The 22930-nt window shown below is 49.6% G+C and overlaps 1 protein-coding gene across 2 annotated transcripts in view; it reads left to right on the forward strand.

Annotated features, from left to right (window-relative positions):
- Positions 1–22930, forward strand: part of TMEM234 (transmembrane protein 234) — an 83956-nt gene that overhangs the window by 11400 nt on the left and 49626 nt on the right. Inside the window, exon 2 of one of the 2 annotated variants that reach the window (XM_069622483.1) lies at positions 4836–4987. In XM_069622483.1, the coding sequence (XP_069478584.1) occupies positions 4836–4987 (152 nt within the window). The remainder of the gene's footprint in view (positions 1–4835; positions 4988–22930) is intronic. The other variant, XM_069622484.1, reaches the window with a different exon arrangement.

Below are 22930 nucleotides of genomic sequence, written 5' to 3' on the forward strand. Positions count from 1 at the left end.
CGCATACTTCCTAAACCGAGCCTGTCTCAAGAGGGACAAAAAATAGGATGTCAAGGGTTGGACCTCGGTAATATAGCACAGCCCCTCGGGCATTATATGGAAACTTGTGTCATTTTACTTCAGGTCTGTAGACGTACAAGACCCTCGGACGGTGCAAAACAGCAGGCATTATCATAATGATGTAGGCAGAGCCGCAGGGGTGGTGATGTGGATCACGTACTGATTGGTGGCAAATGCACAGGTGCCTCTAAGGCTCTGTGAGGATGAAGTAAGCCACTGTCCCAGGGGCAAGCCCACCTACCTAAACACTGCACATTAGATTATGAAGCTGCCTGAGAACCGGCCCAAGACCGCATGATGGCTGAGTTTGCAGTTTTGGTAACCTTAGGTGCAATCGAAAGCTCCCAGAAAGGAGGAGCTCTGTGAAACTTAGGTGGGCCGAGCGATATTATATTGTACTTGGATGGTCCTGTAAAGTCATGCCCCCGGGATATACTGTTAAGAAGTCCATTGTTAATGTAACTGACTGCTACATTATTGGGACAGGATACTATGCTGGTTCCCCGACTCATGTCTGCTCAGTTGTATGGAAATCAACCCTGTCTCTGCCTTTGTGGCTTGTCTCCCTGTTTGATTATTTGATGAGGATATGCAGGTTTCTGCAGTGGGCGGGGGGAGGAAAAGCTATGTATTAAAATGTATGCTTATATTTAAAGCCTAGCTTACTATTAAGTGTCCACCCAGGCCTGACACACCTCACTGGCATTGACTGGGGCAATGATGCCATGGAATGAAGTCTTCCCATAAGGAAATGGCCCTAGTTTTCACTTGCAAGTCAACGCTTCCTGTGTCCATGGTCCAGGGAGATGTGCATAGGGTTGTACATTGCATTGGAACTTATTCTGCATTTCACCGCTCAGTGCTGAGTACTTGTACAGTCGAACAATAAAAACAGTGATTCTGCCTACTACCAATACATGCTGTGGGCCAAGTTAGCATCAAGTGTTTCGGTTTTCTTTTATCAAAACTCTTTGGAGCCCTCACTGTAAAAACGGAGGGCAACTCGGGTTAATGTAAGCAAACAGCAGATACTGCCTGTCCCCCACAACTAAAACATGTGCACATAATTACTATTGTATGCCCTTTGAAGGGTGTTTCCCTGTATGACGTGTCAGAAGAACATGGACTCTGATGTTCCAGCTTACTTTTACTTTTTTATTATGTAAAGGGAATAAATGCCTGACTTTCCCTATGCTATGGATTTCCCTACCTAACAAAACTAAAATAAGGTCCTCGTCAATGAGTAGCCTAAAATCAGGTTCAGTTCGCTGTCCAAACTAACCCACTCTGGCCCTACCGCTAATGTAACAACAAAAGTCTAGGAGACGTGACTCCTTTCTCTTGTGAGCTGGTTCTCCACCATATTGTATTCAATAACATAGTGTCAAATGGTTCTCGGTGACTACTTGTATCAAGTCAGAAAGTTCTACTACTGGGTTCGTCAAGGTTTCAAGTCTCTCCCTGTGTTGAATCGTCTTTCGTTTTTTCTTATGTCTTTTCCTTTCTTCTACTTGTATTTCTCCTTTTCCTCGCTTAGGGTGTACTTCTATCTTGATGTCTTAAATTCTTAATCTGTACTTTACACGCCTTGTCTTCACTTTGGCCTTGGCCCTTAGTCTCTGTTTCAATCTGTTCTCTTATATTGACTCTCTCTCTCTGTGTCTCATTTTCAATATTATCCGCTTGATCTCCTGGTTTATTAACCTTCCTGTTGGCGATATCACTCCATGTTAATCTCTCAACTTGACTGGGACGAGTATGAACGTTCTCCTCTGCATCCTTCTCTTCTGCATCTCTCACTTTTGATGTTTTGTACTGATGAGCAGGAGTATATGTCACTAATTACTTCACTCTATGTGAATGTCTTGCCAAAACTGGAACAAGTACGAGCGTGCCAGTCATGATTCCCGTCTTTCACCTTTTGGTGTTTTATTCTGACTGGCATGAGGATGAATGTGCCAATAGCGATCCTCTTTCTTTTTACCCCATGTGTACACTTTGTTAGGATTGGGACAAGTCTGAGCATGCCAGTAATTGTTCCCTTCATATTTACTCAATGAAAATGTCATGTCTTCACTGGGACGAGTAAGAGCATACCAGTAGTTATTCTCTCTAGTACCTCTCCCAGGTCTCCTATGTTCCCCGTTACGTCTGACACATGGGAACCATGTCACCAGTGTTTCCAGAAGCTTGGGACTTCACTTTGCAATTATCAGGTTAGCCTCTAGTAGTTTGTGTGCTTGTGTACATGAGCTCTGCGGTCTCGGCTTCACCGCCTCATTTCTTTCTCCTTTCAGGTAAGTGTTGCTGACGTTGTTCTCGGACCTCCTGGTCCACCTCCTTTCACCTTCATTCGCGCCACCACTGGGTTCTTGTTCTGTGCTAGAACGCACAGCCTGCTCTTCAGCTGCTCTCGTCCATTCGGTGCTCCCATGCCACTTGTTGGGAATCTCATTGTACTCTGCCTTTGCATAAGCCGCTTTGTCTACCACTTTCCCTCGGGACACCTTTCGAAGCCTGTTCGTATCTCACGGATTATCTCTCCCTCTCTTCTTGTCTCAGCCTACTTTTATCACGCTGCCTTGGGCCTTCCGCAGTGTAATGTCACAGTCCTTTCTCTCTATTAATGCCGTAATCTGCATTCCTCCAGTACAGCATTCTTTGGTGTCTATATGAACTGCCATTTAGTGTGATAGTACAGTTCTCCAGACACCCCGCCTTATCGCTCCACCCGCGAATGCACCTAAATTGGAGCAATCGACCTAGTAGGCTAATAACCGGCATTCCTCCTTGTACTCCCCATCCCAAGCCTCCAGAACATCTGTGGATGTCTAGTCCAGTCTATTGCTTTCAGAGGGTTCCACAGAGGTGTAACCCATTGACTACAGGTACACTCCACCTTAAGGACCCAACTCTTGTGAACTCTACAGGCTTCGGAGGACCCACCCCTTCTGCCCTGTCTGTGGCAATGAATCCACACTCCCAACCCACCCCCACTTGGGATCAGGGGAGGGCTCTCTCCCACTCCGTTATTGCGTTGATCCTACTCCAATGACTAGGTACCTACAAGCCCCCCCATCGCTTGTTCCAGGGTACGTGCGTGTAGTGTAATGACCAAATCATGTGCAGGCACGCAACCTGCTGAGCTAGCCACATTGTTCATAGTCACACAGCCTGGCGAGGACGGATATAGGGTTAATAGTTTATCGACGCACATACTCAATGCTCACAGCCTTTGGTTCTCTTTTGCTTTAGCAAGCAATGTTCCATGGTAAACAGGTACGGGTGATTATGGGAAATTCAAGCTGACCCTGGGCACTGATAAAGATGCATTCCAGAGAGGTACTTCACAGCCACGACTTGTCTCTGAGATGAGGGGGGAGAGAGAATGGGAAGGCAGGTGTCTACCAGTACCTTTCCCTAGACAACAAGTTAGCAAACCCTTGAAGAGTTTGAGTCGCGCCAGATTGACAAGCAAACCTAATATCAGATCTGCACCTACAGGGAGAGGGGGAAAGGGGGAAAGGGGCAGAGGGGCAGAGGAGCGAGAGACACTCTCTCAAACGAAAGGGGTCCCTGGTGTTAGCAGCTGATATCTGAGGAACGTAGGATTGTGTTCTTTGTAACTTGTTACTTGCAATCCTTTCTCTCATTGCTGACTAACCTGAAATTCATGTGCAATTTGTAGTGCTTATCTGTCATGTTATCTACTTGTTGCTAAATAAATGGCTAGTAAAAATATGTGCGTTCCTTGCTTCTGGAGAAGTGGAACCCATACTGTGTGTCTGTGTGTGTTTATTTTGAGCTGGTTCCAAGGGCACACACACACATAAGCATAGTACAATCCGACAACTCCTTTGACCCTCCCACTCATGCACAGATAGATGAACCCTGCGTCAGCTCAGGCTTTGCCAAACCAATTTAATTATTTTTATGTAATTTGCTGGACCATTTTGAAGAACATTTGTTTATTATTATAATTATAACATTTGTTTATTGGTCTCAAAAGGTTTATGCTCCCGGGGTGGTGTCTGTGTGCACTCTAGTAAGCTTGCAGAAATGACGTGTTCCTTCTTCCCAATGGAGGCTTCTGTACATGGTCCTCTGCTCCTTGATCCACACCCGGGGGGGTGTCTGTGTGAGCTCTAGTAAGCTTGCAGAAATGACGTGTTCCTTCTTCCACATGGAGGCTTCTGTGCATGGTCCTCTGCTCCTTGATCCAAACCCGGGGTGGTGTCTGTGTGAGCTCTAGTAAGCTTGCACATGTTCCTTCTTCCGCAGAGGAGCTTCTGTGCATGGTCCTTTGCTCCTTGATCCACACCTGGGGTGGTGTCTGTGTGCACTCTAGTAAGCTTGCACATGTTCCTTCTTCCGCAGAGGAGCTTCTGTGCATGGTCCTCTGCTCCTTGATCCAAACCCGGGGTGGTGTCTGTGTGAGCTCTAGTAAGCTTGCACATGTTCCTTCTTCCGCAGAGGAGCTTCTGTGCATGGTCCTCTGCTCCTTGATCCACACCCGGGGTGGTGTCTGTGTGAGCTCTAGTAAGCTTGCACATGTTCCTTCTTCCGCAGAGGAGCTTCTGTGCATGGTCCTCTGCTCCTTGATCCACACTTGGGGTGGTGTCTCTGTACACTCTAGTAAGCCTGCCCAAATGACGTGTTCCTTCTTCCGCAGGGGAGCTTCTGTGCATGGTCCTCTGCTCCTTGATCCACAGCTGGGGTGGTGTCTGTGTGAGCATGAGTAAGATCGCAGAAATGACGTGTTCCTTCTTCCGCAGGGCAGCTTCTGTGCATGATCCTAGTTGGGATCCTGTGGGGCGCCACCAACCCGTTCCTGAAAGCTGGAAGTGAAGGACTGGAGAAGATCAAGAAGGAGAAGTGGCTGCTGCAGCTGCTGGAAGAGATGAAGTTTCTCCTCCTCAACTACAAGGTAAGTAGTGTTGGGAGCAAAGCTAGGCACTTTCGAGGACAGTGGGCCATACCACCTGCAAACGTGGTGGCAGCGGCTTGGTTCATTACCTGCGGCCTGCGGTGTCCTTCAAACATACCCAATGCTATTTTCCGAGATGCTTACCGAGATCTGTTTCTTTTCTTTGCATTTTCAGACTTGTAGTTTTACTAGTGCCATAATAAATACAGTACTACATGTCCCAGAATGCAAGGGAAAATTACAGGACTGGATGAACAAATATGATGGGGCATAATGGCATATCCCCAGGTCTCTCTTCCTCATGCCAGTATGTACGTGTGAGTGGCCCCACACACCAAATGAGAGCTTTTTCTATTCTATGTTATTCATGTATATATCAGTAAAAAAATCTATTTTAAAAATAAAAGTACGCTTATTTATAAAAAAAAAAGATGAGCATGCAGGGATTAAGGGGCCTTCTGCGCAATTCCCCAGAATCACTTATCACCTCCCATTCAGGGTGTAGAATTTGCAATCGCCACTACCCAGTGATGTTTGATTATTTGCGTGTAAGAAATGGTGTGCTGTGTGTGTGTGTTTTGAATTGAGGTGGCGAGTGGCTGTATTTTGGCAGGCAAGTAGCTTGCAACTGGCATTTCTGCTCCATCATAAATCAGCCAACGATCACGCCGGGTAAGGGTAAATGACAAGGTAGTAGTACAGGGCACATGCAAGCTTCTGATGGCCTACCTTCTGGGTTGGAGGCAAGAAATTGGGTAGCACTATCCTAGCTCATTTGCCCCCGCCATGAGGCTCTGCTTGAAGCCCAAAGCCAAGTGAGACTCCTGGTACGACTCAGACCTCACCACCCTTAAATGCAGGTGCAGGGTGGCTGAGAGGAAAGGGCGTGCTTCTGGTACATCCTCTGATGCACTGGCCTGCCGCCTGCTCCAAAGGCAATTCCGGCTCTCTGGGTGCACCAGAAGAGAGCCCAAATCCAAGTCTGCGTCTCTGGGGCATCTAACAACTCGGCCAAACTCTTTAAAATCTGCAAGGAGCTGACCAATCCTGCTGCGGTCTCTACCTCTCCTGTCCCCTCCCAGACCCTCTGCACGACCCTGGCCTCTCATTTCACCTCTAAAACTCAGGTCAGCTTGTCCTCTCTCTCTTTCTCACCTCCTCCCTCTACTCCCCTCTCTTCCTCTAGACCTTCTTCGACCACCTCTCCTCCCTCCTTCTCTGCCTTTCCCCTGTTCTCCCCAGATGAGGTTTCTAGACAAGTCCGATCTATGAAAGTCTCGTCAAAACAGGCTCACCCCTGTTCCTCCAAAACCATCAAGCACCACATTGACACCTTGGCCCCTGCTCTGGCTGACTTCTGCAACCACTTATTTGCAACAGGAGTCTTCCCTTGTGCACCCTCTTCTTAAGAAACCCACAGCCGACCCCTCTTGCCTGGCTAACTATTGCCCAATCTCCATCATTCCTTTCCTGGGCGAACTCCTGGAAAATCTAGCCCTCTACCAGCCTAATCTGCACACTAAATCTGTTGGTTGTCTTCATGACCATCAGTCTGGCTTCAGAGCTGCCAGAAGCACGGAAACTGCTCTCCTGAACATCCGTGAAGACCTGCTCTCCAACCTAGATTCCAACACCCCCTGTGTCCTCATCTTACTTGATCTCTCTTCTGCCTTTGACACGGTCAACCATGCCATCCTGCTCAGCTGTCTCTGTGATTACCTGGGTATCACCGATCAGGCCCTGACTTGGCTGACCTCTTCCCTCTCCAATCGACCCTCCCAGGTCCAACTTAGGTCCTTCCTCTCCTCTATCTCCATCTCTACCTGTGGTGTTCCCCAGGGTTCTAACCTCTCTCCCTGGCTGTTCAACCAATACCTAGCACTCCTTGCCCACCGCATTGCCGGTCTCTGCCCCAACTTTCAGTGCTATGCGGATGACACTCAACTCAATTTCAGACTACTCTCTGCCACCTCTTCTCCTTCTCTCATCTCTGACTGTCTGTCTGCTGTCTAGGAGAGTTGTGCCGCCAATGATCTCTGCCTTAATGCCAGTAAGACCGAGATTCTTCCTCATCGGCACACCTACTCCCTCCTTTCCTGTCGCTCTCTGGCCGGCTTCTCTTGGCCCTCTTCCTGCTCCCACCTGTGAGGCTAGAAACCTCTGGGTCATCTTCGACTCCACACTCTTCTTCTCACCTCACATCAATGATGTCTCTAAGAAGTCTCACTACCAGCTGCACCTCCTCAGAGGTATTCTTCCTTTCCTCTCCTTCCCCCAGAAGCTCACTGCCTCCAGATCTTTGGTTCTCTCTAGGCTGGACTACTGCAACAGCCTCTTTCTAAATCTGCCTGCCTCTACTCTCCACTCTCTGCAACTTATCCAGAACAGGACTGTGAGACTTGTCCTTGGCCTCAAGCCCAGGGATCGTATCTCTCCAGGACTGAAATCTCCACACTGGCTCCCAGTGGCAGCGAGGAGTAATTTCAAAACCCTCTGCATTGTCCACAAGGCCCTGTGGGGCCTGGAGTCTCAATACCTTCAACTCTCTCTTCCTAAATATCTTCCTTCTCGAGCTCTTCGCTCATCTGCCTCCAATTCCCTCAGAGTCAGACGCTTCTCCAAGCAACGAGTTGGTGGTTGATCTCTTTCTTCAGCTGGGGCCTCCCCCTGGAACAGCCTCCCTGCCTCTATGAAACTTGAGGAGAACCATCTCCGTTTCTGGAAGCACCTCACAACCTTCCTCTTTGCTTCTGCTTTCTCTCGTCCTCTCCCCTGCTGATCTCCTGGCTGAAACTGCACTGGTCACCTGGCTACCCTCTAATTTTGGGTCCAGGTCCCCTCCCCGGCCGGTTGCACCACTGCACTGCCTCCCTGGCATCCCCCGCACTTGGGGACTGTTTTCTGTATCCCTACAGCCCCCTGCCAGCACTTGACACCTGATGTCTGCGCTTACCCTTGCATTTGCCACCAGCCGGCCGCACTTTTACTTTGCTTTTATTTATTCTATTTATTTTTACTGTCGTTCCCATGTACTGAACTGCCCTCTCCCTCTTGCACTTTTCCCCTTCCCCTGCACTCAAGCGATCTCAATGTCACCTGGCCTAGTAAGATCGTTGTCTCTGTCTTCCCTCTGTTCCCCTCCCTTGCCTCATTGCGCCTTGAAACTCTTGTGTGTAGGCGCGCTATAAATTCCATATCATATCATATATACCTAGGGCTGCTCGGCAGGTCGACTGGGTTATGGCAAGCACTGGAAGATGCCCTTTGTCCCACGCCAATCCTGCTCAGTTTGAGTTGCACAGGACTTGAGTATTGTCTATGGGTTCCCCAGCAGCGGTAGCAAGTGGCATGCCGCCACCACCCACCAGAAGCACCAGCTCGGGGGTTCCCAGACACAGCAAATGTAGAACACACTTCATGTGGTTGCTAACCGGCTGGGGGAGTAGAGAGAATTAAAGAAGTCCTTGCTTTCCTGGTGTCCAACAAGATGGGGCTCACAGACCTGGAGGAACAAGGTCCCTCTGGTGAGCCATCATCTGCCCGCCTAAACTGGATACCTGCTTAGCAATCCCAGTGATCTTAGCAGTAAAAATATAGGTCCCGAGGGAATGTCAGGATCCCAGCGGGATCTCAGTCCGAGAAGCATGACCACAATATACCCCCCAAGACCCTCCCGTGAAAGTATAGGTGGTCGTTATCCTGCAGCGTATTTATTAATTTTATTTATTGGATATTTGTGGCGCCATATACCAAATGCTGTTTCAAGGTATCATAGGGCAAAAGGAAGGGCAGGGGGCGAACAAGGGAGAAATATATGATGACATGATACAGCATTTGTAATGCGCCTATACACAAGTGTTTCAAGGCGCAATGAGGCAGGGGGGGGGGACAAGGGGAGACAGACAACGATCCTACTAGGCCAGGTGTCATTCAGATCGCGTAAGTGCAAGGGTAGAGGGGAAGGGAAAAGTTCAAGGGGAAAGGGAGAGGGGAAAGTGCAGTACAGGGTTAGTAGAATACAAGATAAATAATAAAGGCCAGCTGGTGGCAAGTGCAAGGTAAGTGCAGGGAGGAGGGGCTGTAGGGATACAGAGACAGTCCCGCAGTGCAGGGAAGAGTGGCTGGGCCAAGGACCGAGATCGGGGAGTGGCCCAGTAGCAGATTCAGTGATTTTAGCAGGGGAGAGGGGGAGCGAAAGCGGAAGCAAAGAGGAAGGTTTTGAGGTGCTTCCGGAACTGGAGATGGTTCTCCTCGGTTTCAGGGAGGCAGGAAGGCTGTTCCAGAGGGAGGCCCCTGCTCCGGAGAGAGATCTATCCCCAACCCGTTGCTTGGAGAAGCGGCTGACCCTGAGGGAGTTGGAGGCGGATGAGCGAATAGCTCGAGAAGGAAGATATTTAGGAAGAGAGAGTTGAAGGTATTTTGGGCCAAGGCCCCAGAAGGCATTGTGGACAATGCAGAGGGTTTTGAACTTAATCCTCGCAGCCACTGGGAGCCACTGTAGTGATTTCAGTCCTGGGGAGATACAGTCCCTGGGCTTGAGGCCAAGGACAAGTCTCGCAGTCCTGTTCTGGATGAGTTGCAAAGGGCGGAGAGTAGAGGCAGGCAGATTTAGATAGAGGCTGTTACAGTAGTTCAGCTTTGAGAGAACTATGGCTCTAGAGACAGTGAGCTTCTGGGGAAAGGAGAGGAAAGGAAGGATACCTCTGAGGAGGTGTAGCTGGTAGTGTGACTTCTTAGAGATGTCAGATGTGAGGAGAGAAAGGATAGAGTGGAGTCGAAGATGACCCCGAGGTTTTTTGCCTTGCAGGAGGGAGCATGAAGAGGGCCCAGAGAGGCCGGATAACAATAACGGTCCTACTAGGCCTTGGGACATTAGAATTGTGCAAGTGCAGTAACATGAAGTGTGAGGGAGACGGAGAGGGGAAGGGAGGGAGGTTCCCGGTCTGCGCAAAATGTGAAGTGCTAGGGTGGGAAGGGAAGTGAAGGACTTATGCCTGCACTCACCACCAGCTGGCCGTTCTTTATTTATCTTATTTATTATCCCATGTACTGCACTTCCCCTCCCCCTGCACTTTTCCTCCCCCCCCCCTTCCCATGCACTTGCACGATCTGAATGACACCTGGCCTAGTAGGATTGTTGTCTGTCCTCTCTTGTTCCCCCTCCCTTGCCCCGTCGCACCTTGAAAGACGTGTGTATCGGCGCGCTATTAATGCCATATCATATCATGGGTAAAGTGGAGAGAGTGCAAGTGAAGGGGGGGATGGTGGAGGGGGGCACAGGGGCTAGGCGGGTGCTAAGGAGTGGCCAGGAAGGCAAGTGCCAGGGATTGCAGGGGGTGAGGGTCCACATGCTGACTGCAAGGAGGGGGATGGACTGGGCAGGGGGGTCCCTGGTGCCCTGTAGAAACACAGAGGGAACACGACAGTCAGTCACTTCCGCAGATGGGGGTGTTAGCAGGGGAGAGGGAAGGAAGAAGAGAAGTTCCCACAACCCAAGGAGATCCGGCTCATGCCCGAGAGGGTCAGGGAGATCATTCCAAAGGGAGGCTCCTGCAGTGGAGAGAGATCTACCCCCCACTCGCTGCTTAGAAAAGCATCTAATCTGCAGAGAGTTGGAGCTAGAAGACGGAAGGGCTCTAGCAGGGAGGTATTTAGGGGGAGACAGTTGGATGTGGTGGGGTGCAAGGCCCCAGAAATACTTGTGGATGATGCAAAGGGTCTTGCATTTGATCCTAGCAGCAACAGGGATCCAGTGGAGAGATTTTATGGTTGGATAGATGCTGTACCTAGGCTTTAGGCCAAGGATAAGTCTTGCAGTCCTATTCTGTATTATTTGAAGGGGTGAAGGGAGGATAAAGAAAGATTGCAGTAGCCCAGCCAAGAGAGGACCAGAGTTCTGGAGACGTTGAGTTTCTGGGGGGAGGTGAGGAAAAGGGGAATGCCTTTGAGCAGGTGCAGGTGCAGCCGATAGTGGGCCTTCTTGGCAAAGTCCATTATGTGAGGAGAGAAGGAGAGAGGAGTCAAAGATGACGACAAGGTTTTTTGCCTCACAAGAGGGTGAGGGTAGGTGACACATAGAGGGCAGCCAGAGTATAGGCGGGAAGGATGGAGCTGGGGTTCCAATGAGAAGGATCTCAGTCTTACTGTCATTAAGGCAGAGATCATTGGCAGCACACCCAGCCTGAATATTCATGAGGAAAAGTGTGCATACGTTTAGAATTGGTGTATGCAAATGTATCTCATGAATAATAATGAGGGGTATCATGAAAACCCGACATGGATCTGGCCCTTGAGGCCTAGAGTTGGACAACCCTGACATTGCTGGGTGTACTGTCATCCTCAGCACCTTTTTTGAAGCCATCGATGAAGGTGCAGATTTCAGCAACATCCGGGTGGAGTTTCACTGCCAGGTGCAACTATTGACCTTGACCTTCCATTTGATTGGGTTTGTTCATCTGCTCTCACCATTGGGGCGCTGGGGCGAAGGCGGGAATCGGCTGCACAAGACCTGCCCACCCGAGAGACTGTAATAAGGTGATTTTACAAAAAGATTTCAGCCCTCATTCCAGTGTGCCAAGCTCTTCGGAGAGATGAGTGGTCCCCCCCACCCCAATCCTCCCGACCAGGAGGTAGAGTGACGTCTCTAATTTAACTACTGAGATGAGGAATTCACTTTTGAGGAACGGGTAGTCGGGAAGGCCATTCAAGAGTTCCACCAACATGAGCGAGGGAAGGGGGTCCATTTCATGATCTTTGGGGTCCAGAAGACCTCAGGAGGAATCTGCCTGGTGCTAGGCCTCAAGGCGTTGTATACCATCATCACAATAACAACACATCACATGTGCAGCGCATTAACCAAAATACTGCCAAGAGGAGCCTCTTGGCATCGAACGACCATCAAGTCCATATAAGGAAATCATGCCGCCAATACCTGCGGTTTGCAGTTTCGAGCACGTACTTCAATTCCATGTCCTTCTATTCAGGCTGAGCACGGACCTCCGGGTCTTCACAAAGATTGTGCCCTTCATTGAGGCCCTCCTTCATCAATGCAGTGTTCCCCTCTACCATTAATTGGACAACTGGCTAACTCGAGCATCAGAGAAGGATGTCCTGATGACGCGTTGGCAATATCTTGCCAAGCACTGAATGAATTTGGATTCATCATAAACTGAACGAAGTCGGCTCGGAGCGCTTCCAGGCCCATGCTTTGGAGGGTATATATGTCTTTACTTCCTCTGCATTCACTTTACCATACATTCACTTTGTCACTTTTACCTCTTCCTACCTATACTTTGTCTTTCACTTCTTCTAACATTCACTTCATTGTTGCAGGGGAAGATCACCTGTAACCACCCTTTTCTAACCCATATTCTTCCCCCTACCCTTACCTCACCCTTGGCCCCACCCTAACCTTACAGCTAACCTTATCCATATCCATTGCCACCTTGCTGAGGTGACATTGGAGATGAAGTAAATGTCTGAAGAAGGGAAAAACTAAGATGCAAGTGTATGTTGTCTGGGCGAAGGGATCATGTTCTTGACAGCTATGGGCCAAGGTCTCCTGCCACAGCCCAGGGTTCAACAGATAAAGCAGGCTTCTATACAAGTGTATTCGGTTTTACAGATGCCTGTCGGACAAATGCTCCGGCTACATGTCAGCCTTCATCTTTGTTGCGCTGCGGTTGGAACGCCACCTCGAGCCACGCCTAAGCTCCCTGCACAGTATTGAGATCCGGCTTCACGGGAGTACAATATCCTGATTCATATACCATAAAAGCTGAAATGATGACTACTACTTGGAAACACCCTTTGTGGTTTTCTCCTAGCCAAAGAGAACAGTGGGGAGAGGGGCACTACTTATTACACAGGTTCGTCCGGCTCCTCACGATACTAGGGCACATCCAGCTCCCTCTCACCGTCTCAGGCATTCCAGGCACTCAGCACTTGGACACAAATAATAAACAAAGCCAGAAGTTTGGTGTAAAAGCTCTGTAATGCTAACGGACACAGCAGGCTCTGGAGGGCTGCATTCGACTCTGCCCCCTCCCAGGCCTGGCTCATACTTATGTACAATGCGAAAGAACAGAGAGAGAGAAAACCTATTTCGTAACTTCAGATTATCTTTGCAAGGCAGTCTCTTATCGCCCTTGGGACTTGAGCCAGCAGCTTCAGAACCGTGTACATTCTCGAAGGGAGGGCTGTTGATGCCCATCTGCGAGGCCTGGACGGCATTCCACAGCTTGGCTGCAACATCTGCTTCCATGGCTGTTAGTTGTGAGGCCAGTCTGTATGCCAAATCAGTAGGCCAATCTTCCTGCTTCAGATGTGATGTATCTCAAACCAAAAGAAAGTGCAGAATCAGAAATGTACCAACGGATTTCTTTTAACCTTCTTCAGTCAATCTCAGACTATTTATAGTCCAAAAGAATTAAAGTAATTAAATATTTCAGGTGCCAGAAGGCGAGAGGTCTCTACGCCACAGGAGACCCTCGCAAAAAACAGCTAAACACAAAGGTAGCCCTCTTGCTCTCCTTCTAGGACGGTATCCTGATTGCGATTGTAATTAAGTAGTTTCAATTTTCAAAAGTAAAAACAAAAAGGTTTTGTCATTACAAAACAACTTTTCATTACCAAATCGTTAATCAGCAATTACTGTAAAAGCAAAGACCTAATCAATGCAAATTTGGAGTTTTTGGAGTTATCTCCCAAGAGCACATTCAACCCTCCCATACAGAATCACATCCTCACTACTTTTGAGAAAGAAGTCCTAGAAGAGTTGAAGGAATTGCAATTTTGTCAAAGGAAACGTGTAAACTTTTCGAAAGCAGAAAGTAGAGTGTTGAAGAGACTATTAGACAACCATGAAACTCGTCCTATTGGATAAAGTTGATCATCTAGAGGAAGTGAAAAGACAACTTGGAGACGAGGAGACGTGTAAGGAGATTAATTTTAACCCCACAGAGAAAGTACGTGACCGTATCAAAGAAGTATTGGAAGAAGCAGAGGAGAGAGGAGTGATCAGTGCAAGAACACATACATTCCTGGTTAATGAACATCCCATTATGCCAGTATTTTATATACTCCCAAAAATACACAAGAGCCTTGACAAACCTCCAGGTCGCCCTATTATTGCAGCAACAGAGCGCATTTTAAAATCGTTGGCGAAGTATCTTGACCAAGTCCTGCAACCCTTGATACAAAACAGCCCCACTTCATTTAAGGACACTATGCATTTCTTAGCCCAGCTGAAGGATATTCACTTTATGAAGGGTCGTGACATCCTATTCACAATGGATGTCCCCTCACTATAGACAAACCTTGTTCATGAAACTGGCCTGGATGCCGTTGAGTGGTTATTATTACATTCAAACTCATGCTTGGGAGATAGACTCCTCGTCCTGACGCTTCTAAAGCTTGTGCTTTTTCAAGTTCAAGGATAAATTCTACTTACAACTATCTGGCCCCCAGTTATGCCAAGGGGTTCATGTTATATCTTGACACAGAGTATGTCCTAAATTCCCCTCGTTGGCTAAGGCATTTGTCAATGTTCGTACGCTACATTGATGTCTTTGGCATTTGGACGGGTCCTAAAGTGGATGATTCTTTCCACATGATGAATAACATGAACTCCAGAATAAAATGTACGGCTCAAACCAGTGACACTACCATCAATTTCCTGGATGTACAAGTCTATTGGGGAAAAGGACCTGAACACCAGAATTTACACCAAATCTACAGACAGCAATAGTCAATTGCTGGCAACTAGTTTTCACCCGCAGCGTACCCTTGATAGTGTACCACTTAGCCAGTTTCTGAGATATAGAAGAAACATTTCGGACATGGAGGAATACAAATTTCAGTCCAAGACTTTGGTAGTCAACTTCCTGGAAAGAGGGTACAAGCCTTCCACAATTACCACAAAAGCAACAAAAGTAGAGGCAATACAACGTGAAACCTTTCTGGAGCCCAGAACCCATAGGCCAGAGGCACAACTGGTTATATGTAACCACTCATTCATTACAAAGCAATGAAATAAAGAACATCAAGAAGAATTGGCCAATTTTGCAATTAGATCCACAATTAGAAAACGTGTTCCCACGGACACTGATTGTTGCTCACAAAAACATCAAAGCCTTTCGCAACAGCTTGATCAAAGCAGAACCATTAGAAGATCGAACAAGGAGTAGGAAACACTGTGCCACTCAACCGTGCCACAACTGTCAACATTGTGGAATCATCATGACGGGAACAAAGATTACATACCCATATTCTGGAAGGATTATTGAACTCCAACATTCTTACACCTCTGACGCCATCAATGTGGTATATGCACTTAAATGCCCATGTGGGTTGTACTATGTTGGGATTACTACTCGGAAGGTGATTTTAATGTGCTTTGTGTAACATTTTTCTGTTTGTTACCAGAATGTAAGTTGATGCCTACCTATGAGATGATGTGAAGTAGGGATTAAATTCTCATTTCTCCAGCATGGGGTCTGGCATGGATTCACATGCTTTAGCTCTCAAACATGTCGGGCCCCGAATGATCTAAACCAAACAGGACGAGGAAGCTAAGCTGTACCGATCGCCCAGGTGAGCTGATAAAACGGAAACAGAGCATTGGATTGTGATTGTAAAGAAGTGCACATCTTTCTCCAGCATGGGGTCTGGCATGGATTCACATTCTCATGAATATTCCCTGTCGTCAGTCTGGGAATCCTCGGTAAAGAAAAAATCAGTTTCAGTTTCTGAACTGTCTTTCTACTAGTAACCAATCACTGGTCTCTGGGTCATACTGCCCCCAGCCAATGACTGCCCTCTACCTAAACCCCTCCTCTGGCAGCCATCTTTCTAAGACCTTTGAGGGCGCTCCGGCGACTGGGCCCAATAAAAGGCAAAGCACTGTGAGTCCGCGAGCACCGGGAGCGCCGAACGGTCGGGCTCCTCGGCTGCCAGGCAGGGCGCACTTTCACCAACGCCATCAATCACGAGCCAACGCTCTGGCTCGGGGAAGAGGAAATCGGAGAACCCGGGGAAACTTCGGGAGAAGATCCAACGGAGACGGCCCAGGGGGAGTGAGGCGGCAACCCTCTTCCCCCCCCCCCCCCCTCCCGAGGTGAAGGCCTCAAGCGCGCCCAAAGTCGTGAAGGCCTTGATTCACCCGGCTAAGGTCTCTATCGAGGGAGTCGTGGCGGCCCTGGCAAAGCCTGTGGAGGCTACCCAAGTGGAGGCGATCTCGGGGCCCAGAGTTTCCCTGCCACCACGGAGGGAATCCTCTTTTTTTTTTTTAACCCTTCGATAAGGCCCCCGTGATAGACCCGGTGGAAAAAGAGGGGGGGGGGCAGTGGCCATCACGGACACGGATACAGCCTCTGAAGAGGAGCTGGCTGGAGTCGTGAAGATCCTGAACAAAAAGTTCGAGGAGGTCCGGTCCCATGGGAGGGATCCCGACGAGGCGGACAATGAGAGCGACGGTGGTGCCGATGAGGTTCCCTTGGAGGCGGAGGATTCCACTCCCCAACCGTTGCGCCCATTGCAGCCGGTGCCTGGACCACAGGACAACTCGAGAGCGATCTTGATGGCGATCCAGGCCTTATGTACGGAGGTGGACGAGGTTGCCCTTACCCTCAACGGATGATCCAGATGAGCCTGGCCCGTCGGGGAGCCCTCGAAGCAAGCGGAGGAGAGTTCATCCCCAAGCCCCCACCCTTCCAGCCTTCGCAGCCCTCACAGCCTTCATCTCCTTTCCCTGATCCTAGGGAGGACACAGGAACAGAGACAGCCACGACGGGGACGGATGACGACGGTGGTGACAACGGGATGGGCCTTCCATCACCACCTCCTCGGGCCTCCCCGCCCGACGAAATTGGCTCCTTCCATGCCATGATCGGAAGGGCATCCGAGCTCTTCCAGCTCTGCCCCGAAGAACAGAAGAAGGAAGGCTTCCTCTATCAACGGCTTAAGGCCAAGAGGAAGACGGTCCTCGCGGTACCGTTACTTGACGACATCTGGGACGAGGGACTGTCGCTCCTGAAGAACCCGTCCACGACCCCTGCCAAGAGAGACCGGTACGAGAAGAAGTACCGGATCCTGGATTCCGCCCCCTTGTGCCTGAGGGCGCAGCCAACCCCGGATTCGGTCATCTTGGCGGCCAAGAAGAAAGCGGCAGGGGCGGCGGCTTCAACTTCAACCTCCCCGCCGGACGAGGGGAAGAAACTGGACGCCATGGGACGACGGGTCCTCTCGGCGGCGACGACGATTAAAGCAGCCAACGCCCTTGCGATTGTGGCCCGCTACGACAGGGAGCTGTGGTTTAAGATTGCTCCCCTGCTGGACTTCCTTCCGGGCGACAAGAGGGCTGAGGCCCTGGAGATACTGCAAGAAGGCGAGGTGGCGTCGGACCACATCAGAATGGTGGCCACGGACATTGCTGACACCGGTTTCACAAAGGATTCAGCGGCAGTTCCTCGACGTACCATCAGGCGGCCTGCTCCTCGTCGCAAGAGGCCTACAGAGGATGCAGCAAGTCAGGAGGATCTCGTTGTCGTCACCAAGGAGGCCAAGGCAGCAAGGCCTCTGCCCAGCAGGACTGAACCAGCCGTAGCTTCGGGCCCCCACATGAGCACCCCGGTGGGAGGCCGGCTGGCGAAGTTCGTCAGTGTGTGGGAGTCAATCTCCACCGACCCATGGGTGCTTGATGCCCTGGCCTGCGGACACACTCTCGAGTTTCTAAAAAAGTGCCACCACATCCCTCCTGTGGCCAGGAAGGAAAACCACGTCCCTCAACTGCTGCTGGAAGTAAGAGCGATGCTAAAGAAAGGAGCCATCAAGCTCGTCCCTGGGCTCCACAGTGTACTTGCGATACTTCCTCGTAAGAAAGAAGACCGGCAGTTGGCGACCCATCCTGGACCTTTGTCGTTTAAACAAGTACATCAAGGCCCAGAAGTTACGGATGGTCACCCTCCAGCATGTGCTAGGGCAGCTGGAGGAAGGCGACTTCTTATCGTGGCTGGACTTGGAGGATACCTACTTTCACATCCCATTCTAAAAGGACATCAAAAGTTCTCAGATTTGTGGTCCAATGGCGGCACTACCAGTTCAAGGCCCTTGCTTTCGGATTGAAGTCAGCGCCCAGGGTATTCACCAAGTGCCTAGCACCAGTGGCGGTGCGACTGCGCCTGCAGGGGATCCACATCTACCCCTACCTGGATGATTCTCTCATCCGAGCAGGGACAAGAGAACTCGCCGTCGGACACACAGCAAAGACCGTCCAACTGCTCACGGATCTGGGATTTTCCATCAACTTCTCGAAATCCCACTTGGTTCCGTCGCAGGTCGCACTGTTTCTGGGAGCCAAGCTCGACACGATGGCACGACTGGCCTCTCCGTCGGAGGAAAGGACGAAGGCCATCCTGGGCAAGGTGCAGCGGCTGTTGGCCATGGACGTGGCATGGTTGAGGTCCATCAAGTCCCTTCTCAGCATGATGTCCTTATGCATCTACCTAGTGCGCCTGTGCAGGCTGCGGATGCGTCCACTGCAAGAGTTCCTCGACGCCGTTGGATGCAAGCAACAGGCAGCTTTGATGACAGGATCTTGCTCAACGAGACCTTCTGCCAAGCAATCCGGTGGTGAGGCACCTTTGCGCATCTGGTGGCGGGTACAGACTTCCATACCCCGGTACATAAGGAGACGGTGACGACGGATGCCTCCCTGGAGGGATGGGGAGCGCACACCAGAAATCTCCACGCAAGAGGCCTTTGACTCCCGGAGGAGAGGTCACTACACATCAACGTCCTGGAGCTCTGAGCCTGAGATCTTCACTGACAACACCACCACGATGTTCTACATCCGGAAGCAGGGAGGCACCAGATCCCCAGCCCTATCTAAGGAGGCCCAGGATCTGTGGCCCTGGGCCGTCGCCCAGGGGATGTTTCTGGTACCCTTCCACCTGGCAGGAATAAAGAACACCATCGCTGACTCACTCAGCAGGGAGCTGCGCTCGTGCCACGAGTGGGAACTGCGGCAGGATCAAGTGGATCTGCTATTCCAACGATGGGGCAATCCCCAGATCGACCTATTTGCGACGCCGACGAACACTAAGTGCCAGAGATTCGCCAGCAGGTTTCCTCAGCCAGGGAGCATGGGCGATGCCTTCTCATTGCCCTGGGACGGCCTGTTCCTGTATGCGTTCCCGCCGTTGCTGCTGCGACTCATCAACCAACTCGGACGGTCCCGGTGCAGGATGATCCTCGTCGCACCGGCGTGGCGGAGACAGATCTGGTTCTCGGACCTTCTGGCCATGTCAGCGTCCCCCCCCCAGTCAAACTGCCGACTGGCGTGGATCTCCTCTCCAGAGAAGGAGGCGCCATCCTCCACCACGACCCAGGGTCGCTGAACTTGCAGGCCCGGCTCCTGCAGCACTAGGGTTTGGAGGGTATGATATCCCGGCGGACTGCAAGGAGATGCTTGCAAAGGCCAGGGCATCCTCAACTCTCAAGTGCTATGGACACAAATGGAAGAGGTTTTCTGTCTGGTGCCAGGCACAGAAGATTAACCCTCTGCGGATTATGGCCCCTCAAGTGCTGCCGTACTTGCTATCACTGGCCAAGGTGGGGCTGGCCCATGCCTCCATCAAGATCCATCTGACTGCGATCTCATGCTACACCAGAACTCCGGGGTGCTCATCCCATTGGTCCCATCGCCTGGTGAAGGAGTTCATGAAGGGACTTTTCCGATCATTCCGCCGGTGAAGGCTTCGGCCCCGGCGTGGGAGCTCAACGTGTTGCTGACCAGGCTCATGGGGCCGCCATTCGGGCCTCTGCAATCGGCACTGTTGAAGTTCCTGTCTTGGAAAACAGCCTTTCCTGTGGCCATCACCCCCGCACGATGTGTGGGAGAGATCCAGGCCCTCTCCTGCAAGCCCCTATACCTGACTTTCCACGAGACAAGGGTATTGCTGAGGACGCACCCCTCGTTCATGCCCAAGGTGCCGTCGGACTTCCATTTCAACGAACCTTTGGTGTTACCTGTTTTCTTCCCGCGCCTTCGTCGCCGGCCAAGAGGACTTTGCACTCGCTGGATGTAGCTAGAGCACTGAAGTTCTAGGTGGACCGCACAAAGAGTTTTTGGAAGACTTCACAGCTGTTTCTGAACTTTGGACCTGTGAACCAAGGGAAGGCCTTCTCGAAGGCTTCCATTTCCAGATGGCTCTCCGGCTGCATCATGCACTGTCAACGGTTGGCAAACCGACCGTTGCCTGGCCGTCCGAGAGCCCATTCGACCAGAGCGATCACTGCTACCACAGCGTTCCTGTCTGGTGTGCCCCTGCTAGACATCTGCAGGGCTGCTATGTGGAGGTCGACGCACACCTTCACGAAATTCTACTGCGTCAACATGGATTCCAGGGAGGAGTCCAGAGTCGGCCAGGCAGTGCTGCGCAACCTGTTCGCCTGAAGTTGGGCCTGGTGAGGAGGTAAGATATGCTTAATGTTGAGTTGAGGAAATGCTTAATGTTGAGCCTTGCCACCTCCCTTGGTTGTGCATGTGTGTACTGCTATGTATTCATGAGCATGTGAATCCATGCCAGACCCCATGCTGGAGAAGGAACAAGTTACTTACCTGTAACTGTTATTCTCCAGCATGGGTCTGGCATGGCTTTGCATGCAAACCCTCCCTCCTACCCCTCTGTGGCTCTTCACTTGGTCCTACTGCCACTTTACGTGCTACCAAATCTGAGGATGGCTGCCAGAGGAGGGGCTTAGGTAGAGGGCAGTCATTGGCTGGGGGCAGTATGACCCAGAGATCAGTGATTGGTTATTCGGAGAAAGACAGTTCAGAAACGAAACTGAAACTTATTTTTTCTTTACTGAGGATTTCCAGCCTGACGGAGAATATTCATGAGCATTTGCATCCATGCCAGACCCATGCTGGAGAACAACAGTTACAGGTAAGTAACTTGTTCCTTATCACAATTGACTTGTGTATTTTGTATTCAACTGTAAATTGACCAATTAGGGAACAGATTGTAAGGGGGTTTATCTGCAAGATAATATGTAGTCTGATGTTAAATACATAGGCATTTTGTAATTAGTTCATCAGTGCATTTCACCTTATAACCATGGTGGCGACTTGGGAATTGTGGAACTAAGCCGTAGTTTAGCTACATTTATACTTTGTGAATTTGATTACACTTATTTTGAAACCCCACATGGTTCTAACATTTCTTGAAGATACACGAGCCTCAGTCTCCTACTACCTTGCAATATGTGGCAATAACCAGGAGAGACATGGCAGCAGCGCTCCAAAGCGTGAATGCGCGCTTTGATATTGCTATACATTTAGTGTCGATACCATAAGAAGGTATTTACCTCATGATTATAACCAACGACCGAGGATGCGCTCGCAGGGCCCGGGGCACACCCCTGGTTCCCTTTCGATATAGCCGCACTCTAGGTCGTCACACTTACACCTACAGCTATAATCGACACACGTAGCATGTCGCGAGCGATGGGAAAAACACTTGCCCAAGTAAATAGCTCCACGGCATATAGCAACATAACGGCACATGAGAATACTGTATTCTGCACGATACCACAAGGGTATCTCTGCAACTACAGTTGCTAGGACATGGTATCTAGTGTTTGGCCCACACCAAGATGGAGACTGTGGGAGCCGTGCTAATCTATGCACGTGTGTGATCACCAAGGGAACCAACAAAACTTGCCCAAGCCTATATAGACGCGAGCTCTCGCTTCGCACACAGACGCTTCGGTTTGTGAGTGTTCCCCGGATTCCGTATCGATTAAGGCACTTTTTGAACCTAGATTTTGAAATGCTTTACACAATAAGAGCACACGGAGATGAACCAATGTGCTGTTAGTCGACAATGTTGTTTTTTAAGGGTGTCTTATCTCTGGCCGTATTAGTAAGACGCACATAACCATTACTTTGAGTGGAGGACATTAGGCTGGTTTAGCTATATGGGGTAAACTGTTTGGCCTACACTAGATATAGATGGGCAATCCAGTAGCTGCCGGTTACATGGTGTTTGGTGGGGCATGTTCGAAGAGGACACAAGTTATACGTGCCTACAACATGTCTATGGAAAACATCAAACATGATTGATAAACCCTTAAATCTTTTCTTTAATCTTAGCATCTCGTGAGCCCACAAGGATTTTTTCACCTACTGCCATAGACGCGTGCCCTGACCCACAATGAGGGTATATGTACAATAATTTACACTGACACCAAGGTCCGTACCCTTAATTAATTTTTTATCCTTCTCACTATTTTTTGACTGGGAAAGAGAGAGACTTCATGAATGGATAATATTCATTAGAAAATACACCTGTTGTATTTGCAGGATGAACAAACGGATAGGGAACACTTATCTCAAATGCCTTGAGGATGAACTAGTAGTTTGAAACGCGTTGGCTTTAGATGTTTAAACAACAATTTCAGTTTATGTGGACAATTGACTTGTTTGAGTCCCTATGACATTTTGTGGACTTTTTTGACTGAATGTTGCAGTAACACACCACACTATAACACACATGGGGAAGGAGACATTTACACTGATGTGAATAGTGAACATTGGATTGCTACTTTTTACAAGTTGTGTTTCTTTGAAATTATGTTTCCCTGTAATAGTTCACTTTGTTAAAAAAGCGGGTGGCTTAAAAATGTATTTGTACTTGGTGTAGAACCTGCACGGGATACCACGTGAGCCAAGGTTGTTTTATTTTCAAATTGTATTAAATACATGTCACACTAATTATAAATTTGCATTGATTAGATCTTTGCTTTTACAATAATCACTGAATAGCCATTTGGAAATGAAAAGTAATGACAAAAAATGTTTGTTTTTACTTTTCAAAATTGAAACTACTTGATTACAATCGCAATCAGGGCATCACCCTAGGAGGACTGCAAGAGGGTTTC

Source organism: Ambystoma mexicanum, chromosome 11, assembly GCF_040938575.1.
Source record: "Ambystoma mexicanum isolate Mex_15411 chromosome 11, UKY_AmexF1_1, whole genome shotgun sequence".
Taxonomy (NCBI): Eukaryota; Metazoa; Chordata; class Amphibia; order Caudata; family Ambystomatidae; genus Ambystoma; species Ambystoma mexicanum.